The sequence below is a fragment of the Peromyscus eremicus genome, chromosome 3 (genome assembly GCF_949786415.1).
Source record: "Peromyscus eremicus chromosome 3, PerEre_H2_v1, whole genome shotgun sequence".
Classification (NCBI taxonomy): Eukaryota; Metazoa; Chordata; class Mammalia; order Rodentia; family Cricetidae; genus Peromyscus; species Peromyscus eremicus.
The window spans coordinates 3,291,001-3,310,397 of NC_081418.1; the positions used below are offsets into that span (position 1 = coordinate 3,291,001).

The following is a 19,397-nucleotide window of genomic DNA, read 5'->3' on the forward strand; positions in this document are numbered from 1 at the left end:
AACTTCTGTAGATTTTTCTCTGATCTCCACATGTGCCTCCCCTAGTAAGTAAATAAAATGTAATGAAAAAACGTTTTCATTTTATGTAATATTTATAAAATGAAAACTTTGCTTTAGTTATTAAATAAAATGAGGAGCTGGACTTGTTAACAGGTCCAGTGTGTGGATCTCAGGAGCCATTGAGCTTGGTTGCCATTGTCTTTTCAGTCTTCTTCAGGTAAACCGCATAGGCAGTTCTAGGCAAATGCTGCTTTTCTGTTGCTAGCTGTGGCTCTGACCCCAGGTCTGTCATCTACAAGGACTGCTTTTGATTCTTAGAATCTTTGCAAAATCCACATTCCTTTATCAAATCCTCTTACTTATTTAGTGTGGAGCAAAAATATATAATGAACTTCTCATTTATAATTTCCTCACATTGAATTCCTTTATTTTTTAATTTAACTAATTTTTTTTTTCTTTCTCTGCATACCCTTGGCTGTCCTGGAACTTGCTTTGTAGACCAGGCTAGCCTCGAACTCACAGAGATCTGCTTGCCTCTGCCTCGAGAGTGCTGGGATTAAAGGTGTGTGCCACCACACCTGGCTGTATTCTTTTCTTTCTTTATTTTACTTCGTTTTCTTTTATTGAAAGCTTAGGAAAAATCAAAGAGATCAAATCAGACAAAAAAGCCTAGGTGACTGAGGCTGTCTTCAGAGTGGGACTAGCTTTGGGCTTACCCTTAAGTATTGGTTTAATGAAACTGGAGTCTGAAGACTAACATGTTAGAAAAAAGTGAACAGACTTACTTAGATCAGTTCTTTCTACTCTCTTGTTCTCCCAGTGAGAGCTGTTCTGGTGTTGATTTGTTTGTTTTAGAAATAGGAGCTGGTGAAGCCCAGAGTGTTCTAGTCTCTTATATAGCTGAGGTTGGAGTTGAGTTCCTGATCCTCCAGCCTCTACCTACTAATTGCTGGAATTGCAGGTGTACAGCCCATGTAGTTTTAAAAGCTGTGTCTCTTAACCTGTTTCCCTCCAGGAACTGATCCCTCTTCCCATAAATCTTATTGAAGGATAATGTGTACACAGACAAGTGTATCATTAGAGATGAATACTCAGGAAGTGAACAGACCCATTGAGTTCAGAGCTGAAAGGAGCTAGAGGTTTTTCTCAAACGATTCTTTATCACTACTCTGCCAATCTCCCTGAACTCTAACATGTAAATGAATACAGTTATAAATTATCTTAAGTGTATGTGTGTGTGTGCCAGAGTGTGTGTATGTGTACCATGTGTGTGAAAGAGCCCGGGGATGTCAGAAGACTGCGTCGGATACCTGGAACTGCAGTTGCACACAGCTGTGAGCCGCATGTGGGTTCTGGGATTGAAGCCCAGTCCTGGAAGAGCAGTGAATGCTCTTACTCATCATGCCATTTCTCCAGCCCCAACACATCAACACCCAGGCAACTATTATACTGAATTCAGACAAAAGGCTTACATATTTTGAACTCACATTTAATGGTACATGTTTTGTTATGTCTTTCCTTTCAGTATTATGTTTGTGGCATCCATCTTGTAATAGCGTGTTCATTTTTCTTACTGCTGGGTAGTATTCCATTGTACGTATGTATCATAATTGTCCTAATTACTATAAGTGGACATTTTAGTTGTTTTTACTTTGGTGTTGTTACAGTAGGGGCTCTGAATATTTTTGTTAATGTGCTTGATGTGCATATGTGTTTGTGTTGAAGTCTACCTATCATTTGAATATCAGGATGAAAAGGTGCACAGATACTTGATTTTGATAGGTTAATTACTGGTTTTTCAAAATTCTGGTGCCAGTTTGTATTCACATCAATCGTGAACTGTACTTTTGGTCACAGTTCTTTTTCATCTAACCATTGTGGGAACTCAGCAGTAGTATTTCCCTGTAGTTTAATTTTTCTGATGACTAAAGATGTGAAACATCTTTTACATATGATTATTGTATACTTAAGTACTGTCTTTGGTAGAGTTTCTGTTCCACTCTTTTGCCCTTTTTTTTCTTACTTTTTTCCTAACTAGTAACTTTTGAAAAAAATGTATTATAGGTCAGACCTTTTGATTAGCCAAATAATACTTCTCACTCGGTGTCTTGACTTATCATTCTTAGTGTTTTCTGACACCTAGAAGTCAAGTTTAATCTAATGTATAATTTTTTTCAATTATGATTAATGTATTTTTTGTTCTATTTTAAAAATCTTTGTCTACTCCAAAGATAATGACATTCTTTGGCATTTTCTTCTGGAAACTTTTATTGTTTTTTCTTTCACGTTTAAATCTACAGTTCATCTCAGATGATTGAACAGCAGGAGATAAAAGATCAGGGTTCATCCAGATGTGGCGGGGCATGCCTGTGATCTGAGTCCTCAGGAGGCTGAGGCAGGAAGATCACGGGTATCAGGATTAGCATGGGCTAGATAGTGAAACTGTCTTTAAAAATCAAAACTCAAATGGGGTTGGTAGTTTTAAATATAGCAGGCATCCAGAAGCTTTAGCGTGAGTTGAAAAGATGCCCACGTCCCAGTGCGTGCAGTTTCTCTTGTTTGTGAGTCAGCTAATCACACTTGTGGGCCTCTTTCTGGGCTCTGCTCTTCTGGAAACACACATCAAACCACAGTGGAGCCACCTCACTCCGCGTAGAATGGTTCAGGGCCTGAGAGTTGGCTTAGTGCGCAAAGACCCTTGCCACAAAGCCTGGCAACATGAGCTTGAGCCCTGAGTGCTGCAGTGAAGGAGAGAAGCAATCCCTCCACATGTGTGCTGTGGGATACATTCCTCGCCCACCTTCAAATAAACAAATCTAATTTAAAAGATTTTTTTAAAACTTAAAAATAGAGTGATTTTTATTATTGTTTATATAAATATATAGTATATATTATAGGTATTATAAAAAAGACAAAGAACAGCAAGTACTAGTGAAGGCAGAGTAAAGAAAATCCTAATGGACTATTAGTGAAAATGTTATTAGCGGAGCCATTACAGAATGGAGTGTGGAAATTCCACAAATATGTCAAGATAAAACTACCATGTGGACCAGCAGTCTCACTGCTGGTTATATATCTGGAAATGAAATTAGTAAGTCAAGGAGATATCTGTACTGATATTTGTATCATAGCAGTATTTTTAATAGCCAAGAAATGGAAACAGTCTTATCCAGTGGAAGGATAAAAAAATATGTATGATATATGTATATATGTGCATATGGATTCCTGTTCTGTAATTAGAAATAAAGTCTGCCATTTACTAAAGCATTACATTAAGTGAAATAAGCCAGGCAGATCAATCCCACAAGGCCTCTTGCATGGGACCTGAAAAAGTGGATCTGTTGGAAACTGAGCCTACAATGTATGGTTATACCAGGGACTAAGGATGGTTAAGGGTGGATCAGTGAGAAAGCTACATTATAAGTAGGCTAGGACTAAGAAGTGCTTACATGCTATTATACAATAAAGGTGTCTACAGATAGGTGTCTCATGAGGTGGGTACCAAAGGCTGTAATTGGGAAAGTTTATTTGTCTGCCTTGTTTATTTAAAAATTAATAGTAATAACATTTTTATTGAAGTTACAGATATTTTTAAAATAAAATGATAAAGAGGAGATGTCTCCGTCCATAAAGTACTTGCATGAAGACTTGAATTCTGTCTCTAGCATCCTCAGAAAAACCCATGGCAGCTGAGCACTTCTGTGATTCCAGGGAGGCAGAGACAGGAGAGGTCCTGAGGTCTGGTAGCAAGCTAGTCTGACCAACTTTTCAGATTTCAGGTTCTGTGAGAGACCATATTTCAGAAATTAAGTTGGAGAATGATTGAGGTAGACAGCTGATTCTACCTCTGATCCCACCCCCCAACACACACTTTAAATACCGTCCATCACAGTTCTGTTTGACAGTATGTGCTAGAAATAGCATAGAAGTGGCTCCCCTTGTGGCACATTCCTTTATATGAGATGGTGGTTAGATTGTATCAGTAAGAATGTGCAGAGCAGGGGCCAGGGAGATAGCTTAACAGGTAAAGGCATTTGCCATCAAGCCTAACCTGAGTTTGATCCCTGGAACCTGCATGGTGGAAGGAGAGAATCAACTCCCATGGGTTGTCCCGTGACTACCACACTGCACTCTTACATGTGCCTTGGTACATCCACGCATATTCTAACCCCTACCCCAAATTACCTCCTCCATTTCCCATGAACATACACCCACTGAATAAACAAATAACAAACAAATATTAGACAGTAATGTGATGGACAACCCACTTACTAAGATAAGAGACTGCTCTGTTCCCTGAAATGAGCAATGGGACAGAAGTACCTTCTGCCAACATTTAACCTGTTTTTCTGTTTACTCTGATTGACACTAATACAGTTTAAATGGGTGTGTCTTAAGTATTTTATGGATTGCTATGTACTAAAACAGGTTTTGAAATAAAAATACTTCATGCATTCCTAGGTCAAACAAATTAGGTTTATTTGCTATGAGCCTTCTCAAAAATTTAGTATACATATGAGCATCTAATGCAAAAGGATTTTCCAAACTTACTTGACTATAGAAACCTAGTTTCAAGGAATGTACTTTGAGAAATAACAATTGTTTCCTGTAAGTCACTTTTCATCTTCTAAAAACCCTCATTATTTATTCTCCCCAAAGGAGCAGTCTCTATGTAACAAAAATAGCATTCAGTCTTAGGAGTTTATTTCTGCTCATGATTTTTTTTTTTTTTTTTAGAATAGCTGCAGTGTTTCTTTTTTCATTTTATTTTTAATCATGCAGGTGTTATAAGTAATAGGTTTTCTAGCCCCCCCTTCTCCATAATAGGTTTCTCCACTGATGCAGTAAGCCAGATAGATCAAGCCAAATTGAAAAAGTATAATAACAGGTTTGTTTGAGCAAAGCAACTCCCAGGCAGGTTCTGTCATCCCAGAGAGGCAGGCCAGAGAAGCAGCGCCCACAGCAGGAGACTTTATAGGTTGTAGATGAGGGTGATGACGCGTCCGCCACAAGCTGGGTTTGTGCCCAAGTTTGGTCAAAAACTGAGCTTTAGCTGGGAGCTTAGTTGTGCAGAGGCAACTTTAGGGGAGGAAGCCACAGTAGCTGCCAAGAATGTGGTACTGAGTTTTTTGGTGCCTTTCCTTTGTTTGGATTTGGAGATTCTCTAAGTTGGGGAGTTTGGAGAGAGAGAGACACACAGGAATGGGGCTTTCCTGATCATGCGGGGGCAAGCTGGAGTTCCAGACAGGGTTTCTCTGTGTAGTTCTGGCTGTCCTGGAACCCGCTCTGTAGACCAGGCTGGCCTTGAACTCAGAGATGTGCAGCCATGATAATACAATTTTTTTTTTTTTTTTTTGGAGAGAAGAGACTACAGGGAAGATTTAGATTAAGCAGTATACTTGGATTCATGTAGCCTGGGGGTGGTGGTTTGAATTCAGGAAGGTTTGCATATTTGCATGCTAGGCACTCTACCAGCTGAGCTACGTCCTGTATTTCATTTGTATTTTTGAATGAGTAAATGATGTTGAACATTTTTTTTATGTGCTCATGTTATATGTCTTCTAAATGGCACCATGTATATATATAGTTTTTTGTAAATAATACATGGTTACATGTGTCATGCTTGTCATTTCCTAGGCTTTTTTGAGATCTGTCTATGCATCCCCTGCTCAAATCTAGAGGAACTATATAATGTTTATAATTCATTGCATTTACTTTTTAGAAGCAAATAGTTATATCTTTTGGTTTTTTTTAAGGTTAATTTTTAAAAGTATATCAAAGTAATGGGTTGATGGTTTAATGAAGTAAATAGAAGTAAATGTGTTACATCTGTTTATCAGGATTTGAGGTTTTCCAGGTAAGTGATTTTTTTTTCCTTAATTAATGTTGCCAAGATTTTAATAAAGATACAGTCTTTAGTTGCCAAGATTTTAGTAAAGATAAAGTCATATGACCATAAAGATATGACTATATCTTTACTAAATGTTCAAGGAACATGTGCAACATGACTTAACTCTCATTTCTGTCCCCGTGTGTCATTATAATGACTTAATACATTGTAATGAGCTGCTGCAGCTGTGCCTATCACTGTTCCTCCTCCATTCCAGATTTGTGGGTTTTTAATCCCTTTCATCTGATCTGAAAGATTTTTGTAACTGTGTCTAAAACAGGACTACATATCTACAGTGGGGGGCTTTATGAACTACAGTCTGGTGACATTTGTTTCAGCTACTTAGAGAGTCTCCCAGTCCTTGCTTTCTCCCTTCTCTCTCCCAACTGCCTTTTGGGTCATTCCTACTAGAAATTGTCATAGGTGGTTTTTAGAGAATGGATGTTTGTTTTCATGTGGCATTATTGAATTTTATCCAATAAGTACATACATTTTGAGTATGACAGTGTTGCAGTAAAATGGGGGTCAAAATCAACCATTTGTATTTTTATGAAAAGCATATGTGTTTTGTTTATTTGCCATCTGTATATTTTACCAAGAGGCATATACTTTTTCAACTTGAATACCTTATTATTACTTTACCGTGGTTAAAACTTCAAGTGAATTGTTCTAACTGATTTCATATGGTTTTGTCTCAGTTGGTTAAATGTTGCATTTCAACATATTTTTGGTTGGATTACTGAAGAATTTTAATTAATAAAATGATCGTTGTCATCTAAAGCAGCCAGAATCAGTTAATACAGTTGAATAATATTATAATATACCTTTTGCACTATTGCCTCTAACAGGTTTGACCCATTTTTTTTTCTGTTAATGATAAATTAATTTATTAGGTATTGTTTTTTAAAGCTTAATCATGGTTTTAGTATCTCCACCTCCCTTGCTCAGCTGGCCTCAAATTCACAATACCCTGTGCCACTTCCCCAATAGGTCTGGTTCACCTCTCTGCCCCCTTTGTTTTTGAAAGGTCTTACTCTGTAGCCTTGGCTGTCCTGGAACTCGCTATATAGACCAGAATGGACTCAACCATAGAGATCTGCCTGCTTCTGTCTCCTGAGTGCTGGGATTAAAGATGTGCACCACACACTAGCCTTCTCCCTCTTTTTTGTGGAGTGGAAATAGTTATCTGAATTTTAAGAAAAAGTTACATGGTAGTGGGGCAGAAGCCAACTTTTTATTTTTTAGAGAAATAAATTATTTCGAACATAGTATGTCTTCATTTACATACTAGCTATGATAAAAACTTAAGGAATCAATGCTTGTTGAATTTGATAAAAGTAAAATTCTCATGTCTTACAGTTATTCTATATATAGTATAATAGAATATTTACTGTAATGTTTCCTAAAGTATGTGGATTGGAACTAAGGTACTTTGCATAACTTAATACTATGTCACTGAAGTTGTATAGATTTTATAAGGGGACAAAAGCTTGGCCATCTAGGTTTGTCTGTATTACAGGACTGTGTTTTAAACTAGGAAGGTCAGTCCTAGGCAAACTGATCAGCCGATCTTCTAAATACAGTGGCCACAAAGTCATACTTCGGAAAAAAATGATCATTGGGAATTTGATTAAAGTTTGTTTAGGAAAAGAAGCTTAAAATAATACCTACTCTTTTCTATTCTCTGTATGCTAACAAACCGTCATTCTGTGAGGAGTAAATGTGCCTGTGGAAATCCAAGTGTCAGCAAACCCAAAGATGTAGGCTGCTTTGTTTTGAACATTTGGATGTCACACAGTGGCTAGCATTTTAACAGGGGCTTTATATAATGACCATTACGTTTTCTTCTATAATCTGGGGTCATAATGAGAGCAGAAGGAGTTGATGTGATATCTGAAGTTAGCTGGTTGATAGCAGAAGTGAGTTTGTGGCTTAGGATTTCCAACTCTGAGTTTCAACCATTTCATCAGAGTTCATTCATGATAGAAATGTGAACTAGCCACTAGTTAAGATCTTGATCCAGAATGAAAGATAATCTTTAGTGGCTTTTGACATTTAAACCACTGGTAATGGGGGTAATTTGACAGTTGTAATAAAAGATAGGAGCTGTTGATTTAGAAAAATGATGTGTCATTTTGAATATTCTTAGTAGCATCATGTATCAAACAAGAAATTCTTATGCTATTAGGAGATGGTGCAGTCAGTTGTCTATACAGTGTTGTTTATTTGAACTCTTCTAATGAGTAGTTTGCAGAGAAAGAAATGGAAATTAGCTGGCTTAATTCATATTTTTTCTATAAAATGCTTGTTTATTGTTATTACAGGCTTCTTTTGTTTTTTCTTGCCTTGTATTTTCTTTATTTCTTACCATGTTCTATTAGTCTGAAATGATGTAATTCATTGTTACGCAACAGTAGCAAACACTTGATGTCTACATGTCTAACTTTTAATTAAATTCATGTCCCTCAGGTAAAAAGAACATATTCTCATGGTACTTACAGAGCTGGCCCCATGCGACAGATAAGCTTGGTGGGAGCTGTTGATGAAGAAGTGGGAGATTTCTTCCCTGAGTTCCTTGACATGTTGGAAGAATCACCATTTTTAAAAGTAAGAGAAAGACTTAGCATTCTAAACTGTGGGCGTTGCTTTCAGGTTATTGATACAGAAGAATGGCTGTTTAGAATTAATTTTTTAAAAATTTTATTTAAATCTGAAGAAGGAAAAGGAAGGAAACCGTAATTTTGTGCTATGTATGTGTGTAGTTTCTCAGTCTTAATTGTGCTGGCCGAGTTAAAGGGTGAGCCAGCAACTGACATTGCCTGTTCCTATAGATGAAGCACAAAAGGATTTAAGACTCCTAGAATGGATACCTAGCACACATTTTAGGAACCAAGGTGTGGGGGCTTGACATGTGGGAAACTGGCCTGGGGGACTGCACAGCTGTATAAACCATGCAGCTCATTCTTTTCATGTTAAGTTTCACCTCTTTTTTTCACATTTGCATGAATTGTGGGGCTCGAACTCAGGTCACCTTTTTCTGTGCCAAGCTCTCAGTGCTGAGCTGTCTTGCCAGCCCTCCCTTTTAGTTTTGAAGCAGCTGCTGGCTGCACTTACTATGGGTTCCCTGGGGTATCCCATTGAGAGAGAAATCTCTGAACTAGGTAGTTAATTATTTAGTAATCATTAATTCAAAGATGAGTGTGGCCCTCTCCTGAAATGTAGGCCGTGGCACACAGCACACATAAGCTGTTGCCTCTTGTCACTCACTCCGGTGTGGCTGATTTCCCGCCCATGTGTTTATATATGCTGGCTCTACTTTCCCTTTATTTTACTTTTCTTTCTTTATAACTTTTAAACTTTTTGTTTCTTTCTCCTTTTCCAGCGAGTCAAGTACAAATAATCATTATTAAGCAGTATTTTGTAGAATATTACTGAAATAGTTGCTTCAAATTTTATTGTAAGCATTGTTTCTAGAAAACTTAGTTCTTTTTTCCAATGGGACTGTGAGGTGATTGAAAACCCCGTCATTCCGTCCTAGTGATCTTGTCCTCTTCCTTCCGCCCTCCCTCACTTCTTTAAAACAATCAGCCTTTTCAAGAAACTACTAAACAAGTAGTTTGATTGGTTCTGTTTTTGATGTTGTTAGTATTTGATTATCACCAATTAAGGAAGCATTTTATTCTTTAAAACTCAAGTTTGTTTTCAAGGTTGTTGTGTGTAGAGACCACTTGCTAATTTTCATGACTTACTAAAAATATATAACCCTGTGTTTGCTAGAAAGAAAAATGACCAATGATGAATACATTGACTCCTACTTCTTAGCAGTGTGGTTCACTGAATCATCGGGGTGCAGTTGTTTTTCTGGTGTGTTTGAAGCAGAACCTTTTGAAGCTAAAACATATGAATAAATTTCTTTTTTCTCCAGTCTAATTTTAGCCTTTGTTAGTACATTGTAAAGATTATTATAAGGAGAATTAAAGAGTAAGTTTTTTTTGATTATCAGTCTGTTTCATCTGATGACTTTCAGGTCAACTTTTTGTTTTTTCTTTTGGGATTATAATGTGATTACATCATTTCCCTCTACTCTTTCCCACCCCCAACCACATATCCCTCCTTGCAATAGTTTTAGTATGTATTTGAAGATATATTTTGAAAATAATTAATTTGTGTAATTATTTGTTTCTAGTGTACATTGCCGTGGGGAACACTATCTAGCCTAAAATTAGAGAGTCGGAAAGATAGTGATGACGGTCCCATCATGTGGGTGCGTCCAGGAGAACAAATGATCCCTGTGGCTGATATGCCAAAGTCACCCTTCAAAAGGAAAAGGTTTGTTATGTACAAGTGAGGATGGTTTGGGGTGTGTGTATGTGTGTGTCTGTTGCAGCAGAAGGAGAAATTTATAGCATAAGTGGAAGAAAATTCCCAAAATAGGCAATATGTTAATATACTTGGTTAAAAAACACCCACAATAATGAGACATGAGAAGTAAGCAAATGAGAATAAATTACAACCAGGAGTGTGTAGTTGGTTGTTTTTTACTCGTTGGGCTCTTTACTCTTTTGGGGGGCCCACTACCCAGCTCCCAGATAAATCATACGGAAGCTTATTCTCTGTAAATGCCTGCCCGGCCTTAGCTTGGCTTGTTTCTTGCCAGCTTTTCTTAAATTATCCCATCTACCTTTTGCTCTGGACTTTTTTCTTTCTCTGTTTCTGTATATCTTCCCTTCCTTCTTACTTCGTATCTGGCTGTATAGGCAGAGTAACACAGCTTCACAGAGTTAAACAAATGCAACATAAAAGAATGCAACACATCTTTGCATCATTAAACAAATGTTCCACAGCATAAACAAATGTAGCACATCTTACAATAATATTCCACAACAGGAGTGGAAAAGATGTCACTCATACAGAGAAATAAACTTTAGAATAAATTTAACAAATATTCAAAACTTGTATTAAGAGCTAACCCACCTTATGGGAAGACATGAAAATGCAAAGGGAAAAGGAAAGTCTTCCAGATTGGAGAGGAATGTTGGACACTTCAACTGGTGTTTCATTTCACATGGACTTTTACTCCTAAAACTGGAGAGAATGAATTTACACTTTAAAAAGAAGAAACTGAAAGAAGGAAGTAAAGGGCACTAAGAGTTACTGAAAATTACCATGAGACTCAAATAGTCGCTTTTAATCCCAGCACTCAGGAGGCAGAGGCAAGCGCATCTCTTGTGAGTTCCAGGACAGCCAGGGCTACATAGAGAAACCCTGTCTCCAAAAAACCAAAACCAAAAAACAAAATAACCAACCAAATCCTCAAATAAATTATTGGAAGAGGATAAAACTAATAAACAGATCTGAATATATTTACACTTAATATATCTATTGAGACAGGTGGAGAAATAAAGTTGGAATTAATTGTTGGTAGTCTGTCTTAAAGAAAACAGAGGCAGAGTTCCTGTCTCATCAGAAATGTTAGTGCTTAACTGATAAACAGTAACATGCCACCATAAAACTTAGAAGCCTGAAAGACATCTTCCTAGCAAGGCCCAAGCAGACAAACCCAGCTCCCTAGTGACAGTACTGTTTGAGGGAGAATAGGTCTCAACAGGAAAGTCCAAAACAATTATTGACTAGATTAAAATGTGACAGACTGCCGGGCGGTGGTGGCGCACGCCTTTAATCCCAGCACTTGGGAGGCAGAGCCAGGTGGATCGCTGTGAGTTCGAGGCCAGCCTGGGCTACCAAGTGAGTTCCAGGAAAGGCGCAAAGCTAAACAGAGAAACCCTGTCTCGAAAAACCAAAAAAAAAAAATAAAAAAAATAAAATGTGACAGACTAAAGCTAATTCACCAAGGAGATTTCCCAGCTGATAAGAACATGTAAAAATCCAGTAGAAAAACAATCACTTGGCAGGTGAGTTTTATTTGATAGCGGGGGTGGAGGTTGATTTCTGTTCATTATTTTGTCAACAAGATTACAGACTTACAGACATATGAAGTAAGCCTTTTATATATTGTTTATAGAAGAGTAAGAAGTTACAGTTTTGTGAAAGTAACATCTAATTGTGATGTCTTACCCTTTGGAAGATCTATTCTGAGAAATACAAACACTAAAAGCTAGTATGTAGGAATATTAATTGTGTCATTCTTTGTAGTAGGAAAGAAATTTAAATGGATCTGAATGTCCACCTTTAGGGAATGGTTGAGTGAGTATAGTTCATATATTCTTGGAAAAAGTAATGGTAAAATATTCTAGGCCGGGCGGTGGTGGCGCACGCCTTTAATCCCAGCACTCGGGAGGCAGAGCCAGGCGGATCTCTGTGAGTTCGAGGCCAGCCTGGACTACCAAGTGAGTTCCAGGAAAGGCACAAAGCTACACAGAGAAACCCTGTCTCGAAAAACCAAAAAAAAAAAAAAAAAAAAAAAAAAATATTCTTAAGCTCTGGAAGGGTATTTGTGTTGGTTACTTTGTAGGTTGCCATGACAAATGTCTGACAGCAGTTCCAAGGAAGAGGCTGTGTGTTGTGTGTAGTGAACGAAGTGCTTTAGAGGAGTAGCCACTCCAGCAGCAGAGCACGAGGCATCCGTTCCTGTTCTGTCCACGTCAGGAACATAGGCGTGCCAGTCATTCCTGGGCTTTTCCTTTGGGAACTCTTCTTTAGTTTGGAACTCTAGCTGGTGGAATGGCACCCCTTGTATTCAGGATAGGTCTTCCTTCCTCAGTTAAATCTCTCTGGAAGTTCCCTCAAAGACAAACGTAGAGGTATGTATTCTAGGTGATTACACATCTAGCCAAGCTGACAAGATTAAACATTATAATATTCATGACACTTAAAAAGAGCAAACTGTAGAAAAAAATCAGTGTAGAGGCAAAAGGTCAAAAATGAGAGCAAAACTGATCATACTTTATCAGGCAGGGGCTACTTGGAGGCTGACTCCATTGACATGGTTTCTTCCACAGCCGTCTGGAGCCCAACTCCTAATGGGCAGGGGACCTGCACAGATATCCAGTATTGTGAGAAATAATGCTGCCGCGTTTACTAAACAAAGTAATGAAGATGCTCACTTACCTATCCAAACAAGGACCAAATGGCCCAGGATAAGACCACATAACTCCTCCTCTAGCTGCTATAAAAGAACATCTGCTGCCTTTTATCTCTCTTCCCTTTGCTAGGCTTGCTGCAGTGTATTTCAGTAAATTCTCTTTGTGATTTCATGTCCTTCAGAATTCTCTTAAGTCTGTGTCTCTGGCCTTCCAGATGACTATTTCACACTGTAACCAGGAATGAATCTAACATGATTATTTGAGACAGGGTTTTGTTACATATTCTGAACTGGCCTTGAGTTTGAGGTTCTCCTGCCTGAATCTCCTAACTGTTGGGATTACAGTCCATGCATTACCATGCCTCTTTTATTATTCTGTTTTTATGAAAAGGAAAAAAACTGTCTGTGAATATGTATTTGTGTTGACAGTATGGTGGCTCATGCCTGTGGTCCCAGTATTCAGGAAGTTTAGGCAGGTAGATTACAAGTACAATGGGCCAGTCTGCTATATAGCAAGTTCAAAGTTACAAAAGGAACTGTGGCTCAAAAAAGCACTGTGATCTTTGTGTAGTAGACAGTGGTTAACACAGAAACTCACAACTGGTCAGAGTGTACTGAAGAAGTGTCAGTGTTGTGCTCATCCCTAAATGGGATATTGATAACACCCTGCTACCCAGATGGTTAATACAGGAGAGGGCGGAAAGATTGTAAGAACCAGAGGTCAGAGAGGACCCTGATGAAGTAGTATCTTCTGGAAATAAAGGACTGCTGCATTTGTGAACTCACAACTGTGGTCGCCTGTATGAGACCAGCAGACGATCAAGCCAGTTAGCAGACTAGCATGGAGGGGCAGGGAATCATGAGCCTTGACTCCAGCCTGTTGACAGCTGAGGGTTTCTGAAGGAAGGACAGTCCAGGTTTGTTGTTTTTTTTTTAAGATTGTTGTCCCTGGTAGGAAAGGTCAGCTCTGTCCCAGTGTATGTTTTCTGTCACCCATGAACAGCACAAAAAGGGCTTGTGGGGTTATTAAAGAGGCAGGGAGGTAGGGGGAGATCTGGAAGGAGTTATAGGGAAGAGTAGGAAGTGATTATGATGAAAATATATTTTATGCATGTGTGATGTTCTCAAAGAATTATTAAAATTTATTTTAAAAACTGTATGTGTACATGGATCAAAAGTTGGAAAAATGCACACTAAGTTAACTTTGTGGTCATAGAGTTGGGGGTGCTAGGGGAGAGTGTGGCTTTTTTTCTGTAGATACCTAAAATGATTTTAATGGTTACATGGATTATTAAAAACAACAAAACAGGGTCTGGAGAGATGGCTCAGGAGTTAAGAACACTTACTACTCTTGTAGAAGACCCAGGTTCCATTCCCAGCACCCACATGGTGGCTCACAGCCATTCATTGCCAGGGATCCAGTGCTCTTTCTGACTTCTGAAGGCATCAGACACACACATGATGTATTACATCTATTCAAGCAAAACATTCATATACAGAAAATGAATAAATCTAAGACAAGAAACAAGACAGGACAAGATGACATTGAGTAGCTGCAGGGACTTGTTGACTTGTTACGTGGTGGCTACTGCTTAATAAGTAATGGAATCAATGAGTTAGTTTCTAAGTCGGTAACAATCGTAAAATTGTGTTTTTTGGAGTTTCTTTTCTCTTTTTTGAAAGATTACTTTAAATTTTTTTAAATTATATGTTTTTGTTTGGGTATGTGTCTGTGTGGGTATGTACATTTGGGGGTATGTTCACGTATGTGCAAGTGCTGTGTCTGTGTGTGGGTATGTGCAAATACCTGTGGAGTGCAGAGGTGTTACACCCCCCGGAGCTGGAGTTACAGGTGGTTTTGAGCCACCCAACTTGGGCTCTGGAACCTGAACTCTGGTCCTCTGCAGGAGCAATCCTGGCTTTTAACTGCTAAGCCATCTTTCCAGACCTCTCAGTGGTCTGGATTATTCAGGATTATTATTATTTTGAGACAGGGTCTCTCTGCATGGCCCTGGCTGTCCTGGAACTCACTGTGCAGACCAGGGTGGCCCTGAACTCAGAGATTGGCCTGCCTCAGCTTCCCAAGTGCTGAGATTAAAGATGTACATCGTTACACCTCACCTGTTTCAGGAACTTAAACAACGTTAATCAGAAAGTCTGGTGCCAGAATAATATAGACACAAACTTCTAGATGTAATTTAAAAGGGTTCACCAGTCCCTGGAGGAATTTCTATGTACTCCAAGGTTTAGAGCCCATGATATATGTGATGCTTTCATGGCCTGTTGCAGTCCAAATAATGACAGTACCTTATCCTGCTTGTGTGTTGAGCGATTTGAATGTGATGTCAGCTTGAAATCGGTTAGCTTTCTGTAGAAAGCAACAGCATGAGTGAACTTTCTGACACAGGTAAAATATTAATCATAAAGAGCAAAACAGTATATTACAGTCTGGTAAGATGAACGCAGGGATGCACAAAGAGCAGCAAGCAGTAGAGTGGAGAGTTACAACTAGTGAATGACTCACACACAGGAGGAGAAACGAGGAAAGGGACAAATTATGGGGGTAAGCTGGAATAGCAAAAACATACTGCAGAGAGGGGAAACGATAGCTTCTGGTTAGTGTTAGTTTCACCCATTTCCCCATTCTGTAGACTAACTTTGGAGATACCTCTGCAGTGTGTGAGGATAAGTGGGTAGCAGGTTTTGTGTGCCGAGGAATTCTAGAAGATGAGAGGACAAGACGGCCTCTTGCAACACAGAGCTGAAGGCTTTCTTTCTGCCTCTAGTAAACTGTTTGTGGAGCCACTGCCCAGGTTGTCTTCTTGTTAATTTGGGGGAGGGAGAGCCTTTTTTGCTAATTTATTTTTTATCTTTCTTTTAAATTCTCCTAAGAGTAGTAGCCTCATCTGTCACTATAGTCTCCCTTACTAGTCTCAATACCTAGATAGTACCAGGCATAAAGCATATGTCATGAATATTGAATTAATACATTTAAAAATTTATCAGTTAGCAGGACAGTGGTGACTCACTTAATCCCTGCACTTGGGAGGCAGAGGCAGTCGGATTTCTGTGAGTTAGAAGCCAGCCTGTTATACAGAGTAAGTTCCAGAACATCCAGAGCTGTTACATAGAGAAACTCCATGGTAAAGAACCTCCCACCCCCCTAACAAAAGAAAAAAAAGAAACAAGAAAAAAGGGTGTTAATTCTAGAAGTATGTGTTGAGTCAGGTAAGTGCACAGTCTCATACAAAGTAGCCCCAAACTCCAGGCGTTTGCCAGACTAGGGAATTGACATGTCTAGTTTTTGTTTGCCTTTATTCATTTTAAGAATTAAGCATTTCCTTTTGTCTTATTGTTTGATTATGAAATGTCTGGGAAGGAAACAAGCCTCAGTATTTAAGTGCAAATCTCTTTTAAAAAACAGAACTACCAATGAAATAAAAAACCTGCAGTATCTACCTCGGACCAGTGAGCCTCGGGAGATGCTGTTTGAAGACAGGACGAGAGCCCATGCGGATCACATAGGACAAGGCTTTGAGCGACAGACTACAGCTGCTGTTGGAGTGCTGAAGGCTGTGCACTGTGGACAGCGGTACATAGAACTACTGTTGTTGTTTTTTAAGATTTATTTTATGTGCCTGAGTATTTTACCTGAATACCACGTGTGCAGTGCCTGCTGAGGCCAGAAGAGGGCATCCGATGCCCTGGAACTGGAGTAACAATTGTGAGTTGTCACATGGGTGTTGGAGATGGACCTGAGTCCTCTGGAAGAACAGCCAGTGAGTGCTCTTCACTACTGAACTGCTGCTCCTGCCCCCACTGTTGAGTTTTTGTTGGCGATGGCTGTGCTAGGGCTTGAACCCAGGTTCTTGCTCATACTAACTACTGTTATTTTTATTAATTTTTTTCTTTCGTGGTTTTTGAGACAGTATATTATTACTATGTAGCTGGCCTTACTATGTATGACTGTCCTGAAACTTACTATGTAGATCAAGCTAGCCTCAAACTCACAGAGATCCACCTGCCTCTGCCTTCCAAGTGCTGGAATTAAAGGTATATGTCATTTAAAACCTTTATTGGGCCACACAGTGCAAACCTTCAAGAAAAATTGAACTGCATTTTAAAATGAGATATTTAGTTTTTATGGTTTGTATAATTTACTGATAATTATGACAATACTAAAGTAAAGAAAGTTGTTAGTCTGTTTAGGTTGGAACTCATGGTGTAAACTCTGGATTTAAATATATAAAGTAGTTCTCTTTATTTGTAAGAAGATTTTGGTGTTGATGATAAACTAGTTTTATTTGAGTTTATTAAGGACTTAGCAGAATGAAACATTAATGGAAAATTCCTTTATTATCACCCTCCTTCTTTACAGGCCTGATCAACCCCGAATAACCAAAGATGTAATTTGTTTTCATGCAGAAGATTTCTTAGAAGTAGTTCAACGAATGCAGTTAGATTTACATGAACCTCCACTATCCCAGGTAAAACTTAAATAATTATCATTTTTCATTTAGATTTTGTTGTGCAAAAGACTTACCTGTGTTCTTGTTTTGTTTTGTGTTGTTTTTTAGTGTGTCCAGTGGGTTGATGATGCAAAACTTAATCAGCTGAGGAGAGAAGGCATTCGCTATGCCAGGATTCAGCTGTATGATAATGACATTTATTTTATTCCGAGGAATGTTGTTCATCAGTTCAAGACAGTTTCTGCTGTATGCAGTTTGGCATGGCATGTTCGACTTAAGTTATATCACACAGAGGAGGACACCTGTCACAGTGCAGTTACTCATGAAACATGTGTATCATCAGCTTCCACATCATCAGTCCTCGGACCTCACACTGACAACATAATTTGTGCTGTGAACCAAACCTCATCAGATTCTGTGTTTTCAGACAAACTTCATCCTAAATACGAATTACAACAGATTAAACACGAACCTATTGCATCTACAAGAATCAAGGAAGAACCTGTGAAAGTTAATATACCTGAAAAGACTAGACCACCGAATAATACAGAAGGCAAGAACGTTAAGACAAAGTTGGAGCGTGTTCAGTTTTCAGATTTTCAGATTGTCATGGATTCTAAATTTGAAAATAGTAACAAAGACTTAAAGGAAGAATTGTGTCCTGGAAGTCTCATTAATATGGTAGATACAAGGCAACATAGTTCTGTACATTCAAATCAAGATAAAAACGATGATGACAATTTGTGCTAAATTTGTACATTGCATTTAAAATTCTTTTTAAAAAATAATTTGTAATAATGATTCATGAAATCTGCAAGCAAGCCTAGGAATTGCTCTCGAGTCTGTTACAAAATCTAGTTCATGTAGCCGTGTAACATTCCTCAGTGCCTGTCCACAGCTGTGAAGTTGCACGCATTGGGCCCGGGGCACTGTAACCCTTGCAGGTGAAGTTGAAAGGAGACTGGAAAAGTCATGGCAGTTGGAGCTTTAGGTTTTAGAGTGGAGCTGACAAAATCAGTATAAATATATTTTTTGTAATATGAGCCAGAGTTCTTTTTTCACAATTTAAGGTTTTTTCATAGAGCTTATTTATACCGACTTTTTTTTCATTTTAAATGTGTCAGCACTGTAGTGTAAATAGCTTTAAAAAAATCTTTTTAGTGTGATTTATATTAAAATGTGAGCCACTTAATAAAGGTTCATAATAATAAATGCTTTCTGTTGAGTTTGCAAAAACAAACTGACAATTCAGTTTAATTGTTTGATATAATTATGTTTCTGTTAATATATACATGTGGGGGAGGTAATGGAGGAAAAATGTATGTCTTCAAATCTAGTAAATATTTAAATTTTCCATACTGTACAAGCCTTCAAAAAATGAGGATTCAGTTATGTATATATATAGTGTGTGTGTGTGTGTGTGTGTGTATTTGGGGATGTATATATGTATATTGTTTTGCACAATTTCTTAAATTGATGAATATATGAAAATTCTTAGTGCTACTTCCCGGAATACATCCTAAAATATTTATGTTCAACAATAAGAAATTAATTAATAGTTTTAGAAGTTGGGAGAAACTAAGTATGTTGATGGTTTTAATCCTTCTAATTACTGAAGTTATGTGGCCAGATTCTTCAGCCCGAGTGTAATTTTCTTTATTGTGTAAGTAATAAGTTTAGAAAATTTTCTCACTAATAAGCACTTATATGTTTAATAATAGCAGAGTAAAAAATTGACATGCACAAAGTTTAATTATGAGCAATTAAAGGTCTTCTTTTACATTCTTCCACGTTACACAAATGAAGTTTAAAACAGCAGTGACAATGACTCAGCCCCATCTACAGATGTAGCTGACACACACTGTCAACCCATCCTTCTCAGGACCCTTCCCCAGCCACAAGGCAGATGTCAGGTGTAGCATCCTAGAGATGCTCTAGAAAGTTCACTGTGTAGAAAACAGGGTGGCCAATGCCTACCAGGTGAGTAGCACAGTCT

At 38.2% G+C, this 19,397-nt stretch overlaps 1 protein-coding gene across 1 annotated transcript in view; it reads left to right on the forward strand.

Moving 5' to 3' along the window:
• Rsbn1l (round spermatid basic protein 1 like) overlaps positions 1-18,767 on the forward strand; it is a 57,628-nt gene extending 38,861 nt beyond the window's left edge. The window contains exons 4-8 of the mRNA XM_059257244.1: positions 8,360-8,497; positions 10,077-10,219; positions 16,357-16,524; positions 17,311-17,419; positions 17,510-18,767. Coding sequence (XP_059113227.1) covers positions 8,360-8,497; positions 10,077-10,219; positions 16,357-16,524; positions 17,311-17,419; positions 17,510-18,151 — 1,200 coding nt within the window. The 3' untranslated portion in view covers positions 18,152-18,767. The remainder of the gene's footprint in view (positions 1-8,359; positions 8,498-10,076; positions 10,220-16,356; positions 16,525-17,310; positions 17,420-17,509) is intronic.
• Positions 18,768-19,397: the final 630 nt, after the last annotated feature.